Here is a 15,850-nt window from a genome sequence, read left to right on the forward strand (position 1 = left end):
AAGATAGTGTGATAGGTATGTTTGTACGACAAACACTTATTAAATGATGGGATTTGCTATTACCGTGCCCCGTATAAAGCTGGGGAGTGTGGCCGCAGTGGGGCAGCATGCGGGGAGGGGGCAGTCTCCAGGCAAAGCGGCCTACCACTATTCTGAGTGATTTTCAATGCACAGACACCAAGGGTGCTGGAAGGTGCTGATGGTGTAAACCGAGGCCCCACTCTCTTTCTCTGCGTGGCCACCTGCTTCTCCACTGAGCTAAACACACGGTCCACAGCGAGGTCTCCCACGCCAGGGCAGCCCCCAGGACTGAACCCCGGACCTCATGCGTGGGAAGCCTGAGCTCCACTGAGCCACACTGGCTCCCGAGCTGGTTTTTTTTGTTTTCTGTTCATTTGCTTGTCATTTTGTTCTTGCCTTAAGGAGGCAACGGGAACCAAACCTGGGATCTCCCACATGGGAGGTGGGTGCTCAACCGCCTGAGCCACATCTGCTCCCTGCCTGTTGCATCAGCTTGCTGTCTTGCACAGGAACCGAGCCCGGGGCCTCCCACGTGGGAAGCAGGCGCTCAACCGAGCGAGCCCCATCCGCCCCCTCTCATCTTAAGCCTCCTCCCCCACCTGGCCCTGGGCTCTGCCCGCTTCTTCGCAGCACAGCGGCGTCCTCACAGGAGTTGCCTCTGTTTGACGGCTCCCCCGTCCTCTCCCCCGTCCTCTCCGCCAGCCCCGGCCTCCACCTTCCTCGGGTTACCTTGCTGCAAGTGCAGGGCGGGTCCCCAACTTAAGGTAGAACACGTGAGGAGGCTCCCGTCAGGTTTGTCTTCCAAACACTTACATTTGATAGGTGCTGTGATGCGAGTCACCTGAGTTTTAAGTTCCTAAAAGACCAAAAGCCTCTCGAGTCCACTCCCCGCTCCAGCTATGGCCTCTTTCTCAGCTCCCCTCTTACACCAAGGTCCCCGCCGACGCCCCCAATTCCTCGGCTTCCCCTCTCTCTGAGACCCTCCCTCCACCTAGACCGGTCACAACCAGGCCCCGGAGCACAGTCCAGACAGACGCGAGGGCCACACGTCATGTGGGCTCCGGGAAGGACCCGGCACAGAAGGCACCAGGTGCAAACCAAGCACGTCTGAGCAAGGAATAAACGCGAGTTGATGCAAATGTACAGCACTGGTTCGTTCACTGTGAGGAATGTGCCCTGTCAACAGCTGTTAGTAACGGGAAACTGCTCGTGGGGTGCTGGGGAACTCTCAGTACTGTAATTTTTCTGCAAATCTAAAACTATTCTAAAATTTTAAAACATTATTTTTTCAAAACAGTACAAACATATATGTATTTTTTTCCTCTCCCCCTCCCCCTCTACGCCCCCTCTTGCATGCTCCTTCTTTTTTTTAAAAAAGATTTTTTATTTATTTCTCTCTCCTTCCCCCTGCCCCCACCCCAGTTGTCTGTTCTCTGTGTCTATTTGCTGCGTCTTCTTTGTCCGCTTCTGTTGTTGTCAGTGGCACAGGAATCTGTGTTTCTTTTTGTTGCGTCATCTTGCTGTGTCAGCTCTCCGTGTGTGCGGTGCCACACCTGGGCAGGCTGCACTTTCTTTCCTGCTGGGTGGCTCTCCTTACGGGGCGCACTCCTTGTGTGTGGGGCTCCCCTACGCGGGGACACCCCTGCGTGGCAGGGCACTCCTTGCACGCATCAGCACTGCGCATGGCCAGCTCCACACGGGTCAAGGATGCCCGGGGTTTGAACTGTGGACCTCCCATGTGGTAGACGGACGCCCTAACCACTGGGCCAAGTCCGCTTCCCCAAATACATTTTCTATAATCATCAAATTAGTAAAGACCAACCGGCCTGCCAGCATGCAGGGCTGGCAAGGAATGAGGCGCATGCAGACACTGGCACATCTTTACGGAGAGCAGCCTGGCAACGTCGACTGACACTTTAAATAAACATCCTCTGACCCAGGAATTACACTTTTAGGATTTGTAATCAAAGTATTTTCACACGGGTGGGAAACGGCGCAGCCACAAGAATATCTGCCGCAGGTCGGGGGAAAGCTGGAGGGAGTAAATCATCACACATGCATACAATGAGCGACCGCATCGCTGTTAAAGAGTTTTGTGTGATCTATGTAACTTTTTTAAAAAAAAGATAAAAAATACAAAATAAAACGGGGAGTGAGCAGTGGTTGTGCACCTGCTTTGCATGTAACAAGGTCCTGGGTTCAAGCCTCAGTACCTCCTTAAAAAATAAAAAAGTTAAAAAATAAGAAAACAGTGCCTGTGATGGTTAGGCTGTTGTGTCAACTCAGCCAGGTAATTGTGCCCAGTTGCTTGGTCAAGCAAGCACTGGGCTAACTGTAACACAAGGGCATTTATGGACTTTAGTCACCATTGACTTCACTGCAGTGGTAAATCCTAGAGAGCTGGTTACAATTACATCAGTTAGGGAGATTGCCACCAGCAATGAGTGATGCTTAGCCCGGTCAGCTGAATGCCTTAGAAGGGGAAGTGATTCCAGCATTGAGTGAGAATTTCCCAGCTTGCCTTTGCACAGCCAACACCTCCCAGGACTAGTCAAGAACCTTCACTGGGCTTTCAGTGGAGCCCCTGGTTGCAGCTGCTGCGGAACCTGGACTTGAGCATCCCCACAGCTGCGTGAGACTCCACATACTAGTGGCAGATATCCTACTGATTGTTTCCCTAGAGAACCCTAATGCAGCGCCTGACAGCTGTAACAGCAGTCAGACACCTTTTAAAAGTGGGCTCATTCCTGCCCAGAACACCTGCAGAAAAACTTGGAGGAACTGACCCGCCGGCCACCTCCACAGGCCTCTCCCCACACTCCTCTGGTACCTTTTAAGCCCTCCCACCATGACATGGTTCCCTCAGCTGTCTGCTCATTGTTTCCACTCATTGTGTTTTTGCTCATTATCTGCTCATTGTGTCTGCTCATTGTCTGCCTGTCTTCTTTAGGAGGCATCAAGAACTGAACCCAGGACCTCCCATATAGGAGGCAGGCACCCAACTGCTTGAGCCACATATGTTCCCCCGACCTTTGTTGCTGTTGTTTATTTTTGTCTTCCTCTTTGTTTGGTTGTTTGGGGTTTTCTCCCCCCTACCTTTTGAATTTTAAGTGGGGTATATGAATGGCCTGTTCAAAGAATATTTGCATGACTTGTGAAATAATCAAGGAAACTGGCAAGAGTGGTTTTATCAGGTGATGGGATGCAGGACGGACCTCATCTTATCTCAATTTTCCAAAGGTCTGTGTATTAGTCTGCCAAAGGGCTGCCGATGCAAAGTACCAGAAATTGGTTGGCTTTTATAAAGGGCATTATGGGGGGTAAAATCTTACAGTTGCCAGGCCGATACTTTCCCACTGAAGTCAGCTGCTGGTGGTCCTGGCACGATGCCACGTGGTGCAGCGAGACGGCCGCCCTCTGCCTGGCCTCCTGCACCCCCTCCGGCTTCCAAGCGCTGCTCCTTCTCCCTGATCTCGGCTGCAGTTGGCCCAGGGCTTGTCTCTCAGGCTTCCTGCACTGTCTCAGCTGCTCTGCTCAGCTCCTCCCCGGCCTCCCGCTTTCCCCACGACAGCTCGTCGACGACGACAGAGCTCCCTTCCCGTGTCTTCCTGAGTGTTCGTTTATGTCGGTGCCAGAAAGGGGGTGGGCTCAGCCTGAGCCAGGCCCACTGAAGCAGTCGCTCCAAAGCCCCGAATCCATCTTAACAGGTGATCTAATCAAAGGCCCTCATCTGAATTCATGCAATCAAAGGCTATCACACCTGGAGGTGATTAGTTTACCAATATTATCAATCTCTTTTCAGGATTCACAAGTAACCTCACATGGCCAGTCTGCGACGAGGTCACATCACTTTGGCGTGGACAGCGCCTGGTCAGCAGCTTCAGCAGTATGTGCTCTAACCGTCCCGTGTGCAGCACAGAGGGCGCTCGTTTCTGGATGCTACTAGATCCCGCTGACTGCCTGATGGCTTGAGGGATAGGCTAAGGCTTGCCAGAGGCCCTATCACGCAGTGAGCTCTGTCTCCATCACCCACCCTGATGGCTCTGACTCTCCTTCCAACTGCACTGGCTGCCACCTCTGTGCCCCAGGAACAGCAGGACCCTGGCCTCGGCGGAAACGTTTCCAGCATCCCCATAAAATCCTACTGGCTTTAGCACGAAGGTGTTTGTGTATAAAACTGTATATTTTTTAGGTAGTCAAGAAAACAGGAACAGTTCTGGCAAAACTTCGAGTGTGGCTGACACGAGGCTGGCAAAGGTGCTGGCACTCAGGAGGCATGGGAAGGGATGGCCAGAACTGCTCTCAGAAAGGATGGTCAGTGCCTGGCAAGCTTCTGAGCAGAGCACGGCAGCAAGGAGGCGACTCGGACCCCGGCCGAGCCCCCTGAAGCCTAGAGGCCGAGGAGAACGGGTTCAGGGACGGAGCACCTGGAAGGGAGTCTGCTGGGGGAGAGCGGAGGCGCCTTCCGCTAAGTGGCGGATCCGAGTGGAAAGGGGGTGCTCGGGAGGTGAACGAAGTCACGGACGAAGACCCCCGAAGGCAGGCCTGGCACGTGGAGCCCGCCTGGGGCGGAGCTGGCCCTCGTCAGTGCAGTCTCCAGGCAGAGTCTGCCCACCAAGGGGGCTGCCCACTTCTTGCCCCAGGAGCAGCAGAGACAGGGGAGACGCTTCGCCTGGAGTCTGCCCACCAAGGGGGCTGACCTGAGATCCAAAGACTCCTCTCTTCAGGGAAAGAGGCGGGAGCGGAGGCCGTAGAGGGTGACCGTCACGGCGAGGGTGAAGGGGTCGGGGGGCACAGCTGTGGCAAGCAAGGGTCCCTCACGGTTTGGCACCAACATCCCTTAGGCCAGCAGACCAGCCCACCCGCCTGCTGCTCGCTCCCCAGACGGGGTGCCAGGGACAGCGAGGCTCAGGGGCGAGGGGTGCCCGTGGAGACATGGACCAGGACGGTCACCGGGCAGGCACCAGCCAGGGATGACCACGCTCGGCCCACGTACGGGGGGAGGCCAGGGGACCAAGTGCTGGGGCATGGGCGGGCGAGAGGACGGGGCGTGGGGAGACACTAACTCCTGGGGCTGCTCCCGGGCTTCCTGCCACGGCAGGCCCCGGGCTGGGCCCTGGGACGGCAGAGCCCCAAATTGGACCAGGCCCTGCCCGCTCGGCGCCCACGTTCGCGTGGGGACAGACAGCGAGGAAACACGGACGTCAGACACAGAAGCGGGGAGGGGCAGAGGACAACTGCGGACAGGCAGGTCGACTTCAGTGAAGTCAGGAGCTGGGCTGGTCGCAGCCGGGGCCTTGGTGGCAGCTGTCCCCGCCGCACGCAGGGCTGGGGTGATGCCCCGGGGAGGGACAGCAGAGGGGCCTGCAGGCCGTCACCTCCCTGCAACTCGCAGCACAGGCGGCTTTGGGTCTAATGCAGGCAGGACGGTGGCTTCACGGGAAGAGCTCCCTGCTGCCCCAGGAGCCGGCGCAGGCAGGGGCCCCTGGGTATAAAGGGAACACACGAGACTCATGAGACACGAGGCCACAGGTGTGTGCGCAGATGTTTACGCACAGCACGTGTTGCTTTTTTTTAATTGAGTCCTTTTGGGTTAAAAAATAAGATGTGTTTGCTGAAAGGTGGTCGAGGAAAGCAGGGTTTTTGTAATTAATTCTTCAAAGGGACTTTGTGTTTGGTGATGTCTAGAGCAGGGGTTCTTAGCCTCTTCTGCTCTGTGGACCCCTCACTAAGTCCACACCATACTGTGCACTAGTTAAACGCACCACACCCGCACCATCGCGTCCCCGCGGGAATGTTTTTTGAACTTCAATTCAAACTCACAGGCCCTGTCTAAGAGCCCCTGCTCGCGAGTGTTCTTCCCAGCGGGAAGCTGAGAGGTGGCAGGAAGCTCCCAGGTCAGCCCCGGCCCAGCCGCGGGTCCTGAAGTTAAGTCCCCGCGGCACTGTGTCCGAGCAGCTCTGGCCTGTGTCTGGCCGTGGACCCTCCTCCCTCCGCTGCCACTCTCCTGCCCCACCCAAGCCCGGGCTGCAGGGCCACGGGGGCAGGGGGTGCGGGCCCGAGCCAGCCCGAGTCAGATGTCCCGTGATAAATGGCACAGTGCATCTGTGCACACGAGTGTGTCCTGCTGTGACACGTCAGGACATCCCCTGTCCCGGCCCTGTGGGTCTCAGGGCTTTGGGAATGGGTCTGGACACAGGGTCCTCCACTGGACGGACTTTCCTTGCCCAGCAAGCGCCTGCCTGCCCCAGGGCTCAGCCCAGGTCTGTGGCAGACTCTGAGCCAACCGCCTCAGGGGCTTCGGGGCAGACCAAGGAACTGCGATCTGCAGGGAGAGGGGAGTGGGCTCAGAGACCCCCCCGAGCAACACTGCGGCCCAGACATCTTCTCAGCCAGGTGCTGGGAGGCCCACCTGCCCTCGGGCCCCAGGTGGCTGCCATGAGGGGCAGGGACAAACCACCTCGCACGGGCCTCGGGCAGGAAGCGAACAGCCCAGACCTGCCCCCGCGTCCAGCCGAGCCCACCGGGCCTCGCCCTGTTCTGGCCCAGACCAGCCTGGAGCACCGCCAGCCCCCACTTCCTTCCCTGCCTTCAAGACTAGCCCCAGCAAGGGGCAACCCGGGGGACTGCAGAGGGCCCCCAGCCCCCCCAGCCAGCCCAGCGCAGCACCCCGAACCCCCCAGCTCACACCGGTGGGCAGGAAAGGCAGCTCTGGCCCCGGGCTGTCCTGCTGTCCCCCCACTGCCCGCGCCCACAGGGGCTTCCCTGAGACCCTTGCCCGCATCAGCCCTGCTGCTCGAGGACTCAGACGATTCCCTGCGGGGTGGAGCACAATGGCCAGCTTGGCACTGGAAGATTCCAGGCTCTGCCTTGGCCCGGCTGGCCCTGGCCCCTGACCTCCTGAGGTCACTTCCCTGGTCTGCAGGGCGGGCCCCGGGACAGCCTTAGGGACTGGGTGAGGGAGCATGTGATGTGAGGTCTCCCACGCGTGAAGCTGGACCGAGGAGGTGCCGCGGACAGCGGCTCCCCAGGAGGCCCGGCACCCCCCCGCCCCGCACTCACCGGCGCTCTCCTCCTCAGCTCACTGCCTGCGACCACGGAGACGGGGCGCGCCACGGGCCTGGCAGCAGAGGCACTGCGGGGGCGCCGGGACACGGGCGGAGGCAGGCCTGTCAGGCTCAGGTCCACGCCTTCCGGGCTGCCCTCCGGGGGGCCGGGGGGGCCGCTGGTGGCCCGGGAGCCTTTCATTGTGGGCGAGGGGGGCCCTGACAGCAAACCAAGAGGCGCAGTGAGACGCTTCCAGGAGCCACGGCCCCTGCATCCACCCCCAGGAGCCACGGCCCCTGCGTCCACCCCAGGAACCACAGTCCACTGCGCCCAGCACCTCTGGCCGAGGACATGCTCACTCACAACCTGCCAGGTCTTGGCAGCCCAGGGCACCCAGCTCTGCCTGCCATCCCACTCCCCTGGACACCTAGCTGGGGGTCTCCTCAGGAAAACAGGGGGCTGTTTTGAACAAACACCCAGGTGTGGCTGTGCAGGCGAGTGAGGTGCTGGGAGCAGTGCAGTGTAGGCCTGGTGGGCCCAGGGCGGCCCTCCCACCCAAATGTGGGCAGGGGCAGCAAGCAGGCGGGCCTGCGCCTGGGCTCAGCCCCTACCTGGCGTGTGACCTTGACAAAGCTACTCTCTCTGAGTCTCGTACCCCTCATCTGTGAGGCCAGGGTCACGAGAGATCACGGGGTGCTCACGTGGCTCAGATAAGACACCACAGCGCGGGCCCATGAATGCTCAACCCGCGAGGGCGCCCCTACCAGGACCTGGTCTGAGCTCCACCAGCCTGTGCGGGCGCAGCACCTCTGCCCCCCCTGCGCATCAGAGGCCCCCGACGCGGCCAGCTGCCCCTGCCCCGCTGCCCTGGGCAGTCCCCCTGGCTGGCCCTGCCTCGCCCCAACCCCAGGCATGTGAGGCTCTCCAGGGCTCTGCCCTCTGCCCTCCAGCTCCACACCTCCAGCTCGGCCCAGGGGACATCTCTGGACTCGTGGCTGGAAACGCCAGCTCCCACGTGTACCTGCAGCCAGACCCCCAGGCCCCAGCTCAAGCGCCGGGCACCCGGCAGCTCAGACTCTTGATTCCTGCCTCAGTTCTCCCCGTGACCAGCTCAAGGCAGAGGTCTGTCCCATCCTGGCACCCGTCTGTCCTCACCTTCACTTCTGCTCTGGATGGACCCTGTTGGCGCCACCTCAGGCGTCCAGGGTTCCTCCACCCCCACACCCCCAAGATTCCACCTTCCCCCACTGGGACAGCGTCAAGCCCCCACCTGCCTCCACCTGGCCCGCCCCAGCCCACACGGCAGCCAGGGCCGATGTTCTTGACCCAGGCAATGCCCCTGCGTGGCCCCCAGGCACGGGGGACCAAGTTCTGGCCTCTGCACCACCCTGTGCCCCTTGCCGCCCCCAGGCCTCCCTCCCCCACGCCAGCTGTCCTCTTCACGGCCTCGTCCCCTGACCTCCGCTCCTGGCAGTGCCAGCTGGGTGACTGCCCGGCCCGGTGAGGATGCACAGGACCTGTACGTGGCCCGAGGAAGGCGCTGGCTGGCCGGGGGCGGCTCTTCTGCCTCGAGGCCCCGACACCCACGCAGGCTCCCTGGTCCCCGGGTGCACCCTGGCCAGGTGCAGACACCCCGACTCTCTAGAGTGGGGCGCAGAGCCCCATCCCAGGCGGCTTGCCTCCTCCAGGGGCCCTGGCCACGCCCGGCTGGACCTGCTGGCCCTGGCATGGTGGCCCCCTCTCCCCGGGCCCCGCGCGGCTGCAGGAGGTAAACGGCCTCTCCACGGAAACCTCCAGGCCGGAGGCCCTCAGAGGCGAGCTCACCTTGGACGAGGTCTGCCGTGGGCCTGCAGGGCCCCCAGGACCCCCGGCGTCTGCGCCCGCAGCTCGCCCACCTCCCGTCCCCCGCTGAGGCTCAAGGCGCGGGACCCGAGACTCGCCGCCGGGCTCCACCTCCGCCCCTCGCCTGCCCAGTCCCCCTCACCTGTTTACCTGCTCGGCCCCCCTCACCTGCGCGGGCCCGGGACTCCTCGGCGCAGCCGCGAGTCGGGCCTGGAGCGCGGGGACGGCCGAGCTGGGACGCGCCCGGCGCCCACCTCGAGCCCGCGGGTCTGCCCCCCGCGCGCCCCCGGCGCCGACTGCAGGTGCCCGGGCACCTGAGGAGCCCGCGGTCGCGGCGGCGGCGGCTAGCAACCAGCGAGGCACCTCCCACCACGCCGGCACGGCGGCCCGCCTTTCCTCCCGCGCCGACTCCGGATTGGCCCTCGGGACGCCCGCTCAGGACTTTGCGGATTTCATTGGGCGGCTCGGCTGTCATTCTGGAGGTGCGAGCGTGGGAGGAGCGCCGGAGGGCTGGGGGCCAAGGCGTCCGGCTGCCGATTGGACGCGGCGGGAAGGAGGCGGGGCATCTGGGGACTGGATGGGCGGGGCCTATATGGGCGGGGCTTCGGGAGGGCCCGAGGCGGGGCCTAGATGGGCGGGGCTTCGGGAGGGCCCGAGGCGGGGCCTAGATGGGCGGGGCTTCGGGAGGGCCCCGGGGCGGGGCGAGGGGGGACCCGCTTCCCCGCCGGCCACGCGCGGTTCCCCGCGCAAGGCCCAGGGGCGTGCTTGCCTCAAGGTTTTTCCTTTTTTCCCTTTTTCCTCCCCTGGGTGCCCCGCGAGACGCCCCTCCGGGCCCAGGAGCCCGGGGAGATCGGGGCAGGTGAAGCCGCCGGCGCTCGCCTGCAGAACAGCTCGCTGCGGGGTCCGCCCTCTCTGGGTTCACGCGCAGCGAGGGGCACCCTTTCGGTGTGCAGCGCCGAGGGTTCTGACAGATGCATCCCGTCGTGGAGCCATCGCGGCGATCAAGATGCAGAGCCGCCCCCCACCTAAAAACCTCCCCTGGGGCCTCTTCCGGCCAGACCCTCCCCGCCCGTCCCCGGGCGACCACCGGCCCAGCTCCGTCTCCAGAGCTTCCCTTTTCCAGACTGGCCCAAATGGCGCCCCCCCACTCCCTCCCTTTCTGCTTTCTTTTTCTTTCCAGATTTTGTTTTATTGTGGTAATGTATGTAACATAAGATCTCTCATTTTAACCATTTTTAAGTATATAATTCGGTGGCTTTAATCACTTTACGATGTTGTGCTACCATGGCCACCTTCCTTACTAAAACTTTTTCATCACCCGAAACAAAAGCTCTGCCCCCTTTAAACAATAACTTCCCGTCGTGCCTGTCACCTCCAGTCTGCTGTCTCCAGGCCTTCGCTTATTCTGGGTATTTCATGTAACTGGGATCATACAACAGCTGTGTTTGTGACTGACTGCATTTATGATGTCTTCAGGGTTCGTCCAAGTTGTGGTATGTACCGGAGCGTCTCCCTTTGCCTCAGGATCCCCTGCAGGGAGACCCCCCATGTGGTTTAGCCGTTCGTGTGTATTCGGTTTCCACTTTGGGCTGAGCCAGGATCCGTCCGAGCCCCCGCTATCATTTCTTCCGGGTCTAGAAGCTGAACTGCGGCCACATGACAGTTCCATGTTTGTTTTTATTATTCAAACTGAGAACATTTTGAGGACAGTGGGAAATACTTCTAGAGTGAAGCATGACTATGTCACAGCAAGAAATTATTAAAATGTTGAGAAACTGCCAAACTTTGCTGTAATGGCTGTGCCATTTTACATTCTCACTGGCAATGCACAAGAGCTCCAGTTTCTCCACATCCCACCAACGCCTGTTATTTTCCGTATTTTAAGTAAGAGCCCCATCCAGTGACAGAAAGTGGGATCTCGTGGTTTTGATGTGCATTTCCCTAATGGTTAATGCTGTTGAGCATCTTTTCACACGTGTGCTGCATTGAAGCTGTATGTCCCCCCTACGTGGGGGACACCCCTGTGTGGCAGGGCACTCCCTGCGCGCATCAGCACTGCGCATGGGCCAGCTCCACACGGGTCAAGCAGGCCCTGGGTTTGACCTTGGGTCTCCCATGTGGTAGGCGGACGCCCTAACCACTGGGCCAAGTCCGCTTCCCCACACTGGGTTTTTTGGTTTTGTTTTTAGGAGGTACTAGGGATTGAACCTGGCACCTCGTACATGAAAAGCAGGCATTCAGCCACCGAGCTACATCCGTGGCATTGTATTAAGGTTTTGGTGTTTTTTTTTTAAGATTTATTTTATTTACTTATTTCTCTCCACCCCCTCGATGTCTTGCACTTGCTGAGAATGTTCATCTTCCTTGTTTCTTTAGGAGGCGCCGGGAGCTGAGCTCAGGACCTCTGATGCAGGAGGGAAGTGCCTAATCACTGCTCCCTGCTTTGTTGTGTCTCTCATTCTATTTTTCCTCCCCATGTCTCTTGTTGCAGCATCTTATTGCGTCAGCTCACTGTGCTTGCCCTTTGTGTCAGCTTGCTGTCTTCTTTAGGAGACATCAGGAACCTCTGCTCCCTCCTTTGCTGTGTCTCTCATTATGTCTTTTCTTCTTGTGTCTCTTGTTTCAGCTTGCCATGCCTGCCCGTCACACCAGCTCACTGTCCTCTTTAGGAAGCACCAGGAGCCAAACCAGCGACCTCCCGTGTGGTAGGCAGGAGCCCAGTTGCCTGAGCCACATCCACTTCCCCTGTATTAAGTTTTGAAATCAGGCAGTGTGACTCCTCCAACTCAGTTCTTCATTTTCAAGATTGTTTTGGTTATCGGGGGTCCCCTTTAGTTCCAATGAATTTGAGGATTGGCTTCTATGTTTCTGAAGAAGACCGCCAGCATTTGACAGGGGTCGCCCTGAATCTGTGGCTTGCTCTGGGTGGGCTTGACATCTTTGCGGGGGGTGTCTTCCCTTTTATTCAGGTCTTTAATTTCTTTCAGCCATGTTTTCTAATTTTCAGCATACAAGTCTTCCACCTCCTTGGGTAAATTTATTCCTCCATTATTTATTCCTTCAGTTGCTGTTGTAAATGTAATTGTTTTCTTGATTTCCCTTCCAGGTTGCTCGCTCGTGCGGCAGGAGCCAGCTGACTGCTGCAGGTTTGTCTTGGGGTTACTTCCCGCTGACCCAGTGGAAGGGAGACGAAACAGCCCCAGCTGGGACCCGACACAGCTTTGAGATTCCAAAGAGAGAGGCACTGAGCGCCCGGGGGATGTCGTTAAGCGTTTATGAGGGGAGCTTTCGCCCAGAGAGCTGCAGCGAGCGCGACGCACAGCACGACGGCGAGGACGTCTCTTGAACATGCCTGCGCTGCGACAACCACTCTTCAGGTTATTTGGGGCTGGGGATCCCAGGCGGCTGAATGCCAGAGGCTTGAGTGCAAGTTCTGGGAAAACATCTGGGCATGTGCTCTTTTCTCAAAGCCAGAGGCGCCCAGGGCGGGCAGCGTTCACGGTTAGGGCTGCTGAAGCGCAGCGAGCTGCCGGAGGGAGGGAGGGCTGAGGCGGGCAGGGAGGCCGGTCCTCCGTGGGGGATGTGTGTGCACGTGCGCTGGGTCCTGCAGCTTCGCTCCCCTCCTCCATCCGTCCTCGTCCTCGCAGCTTTCCTGCAGTCTGGCTTGTCTCTCTCTAAGATCACGCCGTCTACCGGCCGTTGAGCTCCTTCCTGTCCTGGGGGTTGGGTTGTGTGCGCCATTTGGGGCTCTTGGGCTTGTCCACATTCTGGTGGGCGGGTCCCTGCGTTGACGTCAAGATCACTTCAAGATGGGACTCCAGTTTGGCTGTGACTGGCCCACCGGAATCAGCTGGATTTTAATCCGCCTACTGGAATCCTTCACAGCATGATTGCAGGTCGGGTGGGGAGCGACAGCAGGAGAGAACGCCACGATCCTCGCTACAGAAGAGCCCAGGACGAGGGGGCGCCTGCGCCCAGCCCAGAGCGCCAGTCTCCGGGAAGCAGCGTCGCCAGCTGGCGCCTTGGCTTTGGATGTCGATGAGCCTCAAAACCGAAAGCCAGTAAATTCCCACTGTTTAAGCCAGCCCACTGTACAGTACTCAGCAGCCGAGCAACTCCACCCATTTTATTTTTTATCTTTTTAAAGAAACTTAGTGAAATATATCCAGAATGTACAAACAATGGCTCTCACCATAATTGCAGAGTTGTGCGTTCATCACCATAATCTATTTCAGAACATATTCATTTCCCCAGAAAGAAAAGCCCCGAACCCCTTATGCCCCTCCATCGCCAACCTTTCACACTGGAGTGCTGGCTTTGTTACAACTGATGAGAGAATATTAAAATGTTACTTTGAACTACAGAGTTTACATTAGTTGGTATTTTTCCCCAAACACCACCCTATTGTTAAGACCTTGTCATTGTGATGCACAATTGTTCTAGTTATGAAAGAACATGTTTAAACTTGTACTACTAACCAGACTAATTGTCCACAACAGTGATTTCTCCGTTATACAGTTCCATGCTTTGTTTTGTCTTGTTTTTTAATTAGAAAAGTTAGAGATTTACAGAAAAGTCACCAAAAAATACAACGTTCTCATATGCTCCTCTACTATGGACACTTTGCACCAGTGGTACTTTTATTACAGTTGGGAAAAGACTATTAAATATTATAGCCCCTTTGTTGCAATTTTTGAAAAAATATTACAGTATTACTGTCAGCTATAGACCACAAGTTCCCTGAGTTGTAATTCCCCCCATACATCACTTTATTTCTGACATCTTGTAATAGTGATACATATATTTCCTCTGGCTCATGAAAGAACAGTCTTGTGTCTATACTGTCAGCCGCGGTCCTTGTCCACCCTCGAGCTCCCTGTTAGCCGCCTCACGTTTATCCTCCTTCACGCTATTGTCACTCAGGACCCCAGACCCCCGACCAGCCACTGTCACATCTATAAATCAGGGGGGCGTTACGCCATCACTACGATCTATTTCCAAACACGACCTTACTGAAAATCCTTCAGACACTAAGCATCAGCTCCTCCTCCTCCTCAACTCACGTTCTTTTTTATGTTAATAACTTTATTTTGAAATTTGGAAAAAACATCAGAGTAACTTTTCCCTGTTTCTCATCATATACTGAAATGATTCCCTAAGATATTTTTTGTATGTGTTTGTCTTTCTTAGTTCCTGACACTCAAGATACTCTCTATTAGATCGTTAGCGGGCACACAGACTTAAGGAATGAACAGCTCAGGGACTAAATTCCGGAGTTAACATGTAAGAAGGGCAGCAGACTTGGCCCAGTGGTTAGGGCGTCCATCTACCACATGGGAGGTCTGCGGTTCAAGCCCCGGGCCTCCTTGACCCGTGTGGAGCTGGCCCATGCGCAGTGCTGATGCATGCAGGGAGTGCTGTGCCATGCAGGGGTGTCCCCCGCATAGGGGACCTCCATGCACAAGGAGTGCGCCCCGTAAGGAGAGCCGCCCAGAGCAAAAGAAAGTGCAGCCTGCCCAGGAATGGCACCGCACACACAGAGCTGACGCGAAAAGGTGACGCAGCAAAAAGAAACACAGATTCCTGTGCCGCTGAGGACAACAGAAGCGGACAAAGAAGACGCAGCAAATAGACACAGAGAACAGACAACCGGGGTGGAGGGGGGAGATAAATAAATAAATAAATCTTGAAAAAAAACATGTAAGAAGGCTAAAATGTACAGTGAGTAGCAAAAGGTTACAATACAAATGAAAGAAACAGAAAATGATGGTCCATCCAGAGGAGTAAGATAAAACCCCAAAACCATCAATGAAGGAGACCAGAATTTGGACATAAGGGACAAAACAAAAAAGAACGTGGGGGAGCAAGTGCAGCGCAGTGTTCTATCACCCAGTAACCTATACTCTAGGCTTTCACTCCATGAGTTTATTCATTGTATTTTGTTCATATTAGTGAGACCATGCAATGTTTGTCCTTTCGTGTCTGGCTTATTTCACTCAACATAATGTCCTTGAGGTTCGTTCATGTTGCCATATGCTTCATGAGGATTTCTTTTTACAGCTGAATAGTATTCCATTGTATGTATATACCACATTTTGCTTAGCCATTCATTGGTTGATGGACACGTGAGTTGTTTCCATCTTCCGGCAACTGAAAAATGTCGCAGTGAGCATCAATGTGCAAATGTCTGTTTATATCCCTGTTTTTAGTTCTTCTGAAAATATTCCTAGCAGCGGGATTGCCAGCTCATACGGCAGTTCTACATGTAGCTTCCTGATACACTGTTCCTATTTCTTCACATCCTCTCCAACACTTGTGGTTTTCCTTAAAAAGTCTTCAATTTGAGTATATTTTGTTTCTTTTTCTTGCCCAGCTACTCTGTCTAGAACTTCCAGTATGATATTGAATAGCTGTGGTGAAAGCAGGTTCTTGTCTTGTTTCTGATCTTAGGAGGCAAGTTTTCAGTCTTTCACTGTCGTGCATGATGCAAGCTGTGGGTTTTTCTCAATGCTTTACATTTTGAAAAAGTCCCTCCTATTCCTGGGTATTGCATGTTTTTATCATGAAAAGGGTTGGACCTTGTCAACTGAGATGAACACGTGGACGTGTCCTCTGTTGCCTTCCCATGGTGTGCGACATCGACCGGCGCACCATCCTTACAGTATGTCAGTGAATTTTGGTTGCTAGTATTTTGTTGAGGACTTTTACATCTATATTACCAGGATAACACTGGCATCACAGAATGAATCAGGAAATGTTCCCGCCAACCTTTTGGAAGAGTTTGAGAATTCAGCAGAGACGCCATCTTGTCCTGAGTTTTTCTTTGTTAGGTGGTTTTTGACACTAAGTCAATCTGCTTCATTGTTATAGGAATATTCAGACTTTGTATATCTTCTTCATATACAAAGTTTAGTTAATTTGTACATTTCTAGGGTTGTCC

General features: G+C 56.3%; 1 protein-coding gene and 1 long non-coding RNA gene across 7 annotated transcripts in view; one reads left to right on the plus strand and one right to left on the minus strand.

The window, feature by feature from the left end:
• CEP131 (centrosomal protein 131) overlaps window positions 1-9,256 on the minus strand; it is a 32,640-nt gene extending 23,384 nt beyond the window's left edge. For 4 of the 6 annotated variants that reach the window (XM_058284865.2, XM_058284864.2, XM_058284866.2 and 1 more), the window contains exons 1-2: window positions 9,079-9,256; window positions 7,084-7,286 (exon numbers count right to left, since the gene is read on the minus strand). In XM_058284865.2, coding sequence (XP_058140848.1) covers window positions 7,084-7,269 — 186 coding nt within the window. In that variant the 5' untranslated portion in view covers window positions 7,270-7,286; window positions 9,079-9,256. Of the gene's footprint in view, window positions 1-7,083; window positions 7,287-9,052 lie in introns of all 6 variants that reach the window. The other 2 variants (XM_058284863.2, XM_058284868.2) reach the window with 2 other exon arrangements.
• Window positions 9,257-9,606: 350 nt separating this feature from the next.
• Window positions 9,607-13,430, plus strand: LOC101428556 (uncharacterized). The gene is made up of 3 exons (XR_188045.5): window positions 9,607-10,403; window positions 12,017-12,287; window positions 12,796-13,430. It is a non-coding gene; the product is annotated as an uncharacterized lncRNA (long non-coding RNA).
• The last annotated feature ends 2,420 nt before the right edge of the window (window positions 13,431-15,850 follow it).

The sequence above is a fragment of the Dasypus novemcinctus genome, chromosome 21 (genome assembly GCF_030445035.2).
Source record: "Dasypus novemcinctus isolate mDasNov1 chromosome 21, mDasNov1.1.hap2, whole genome shotgun sequence".
NCBI lineage: Eukaryota > Metazoa > Chordata > Mammalia > Cingulata > Dasypodidae > Dasypus > Dasypus novemcinctus.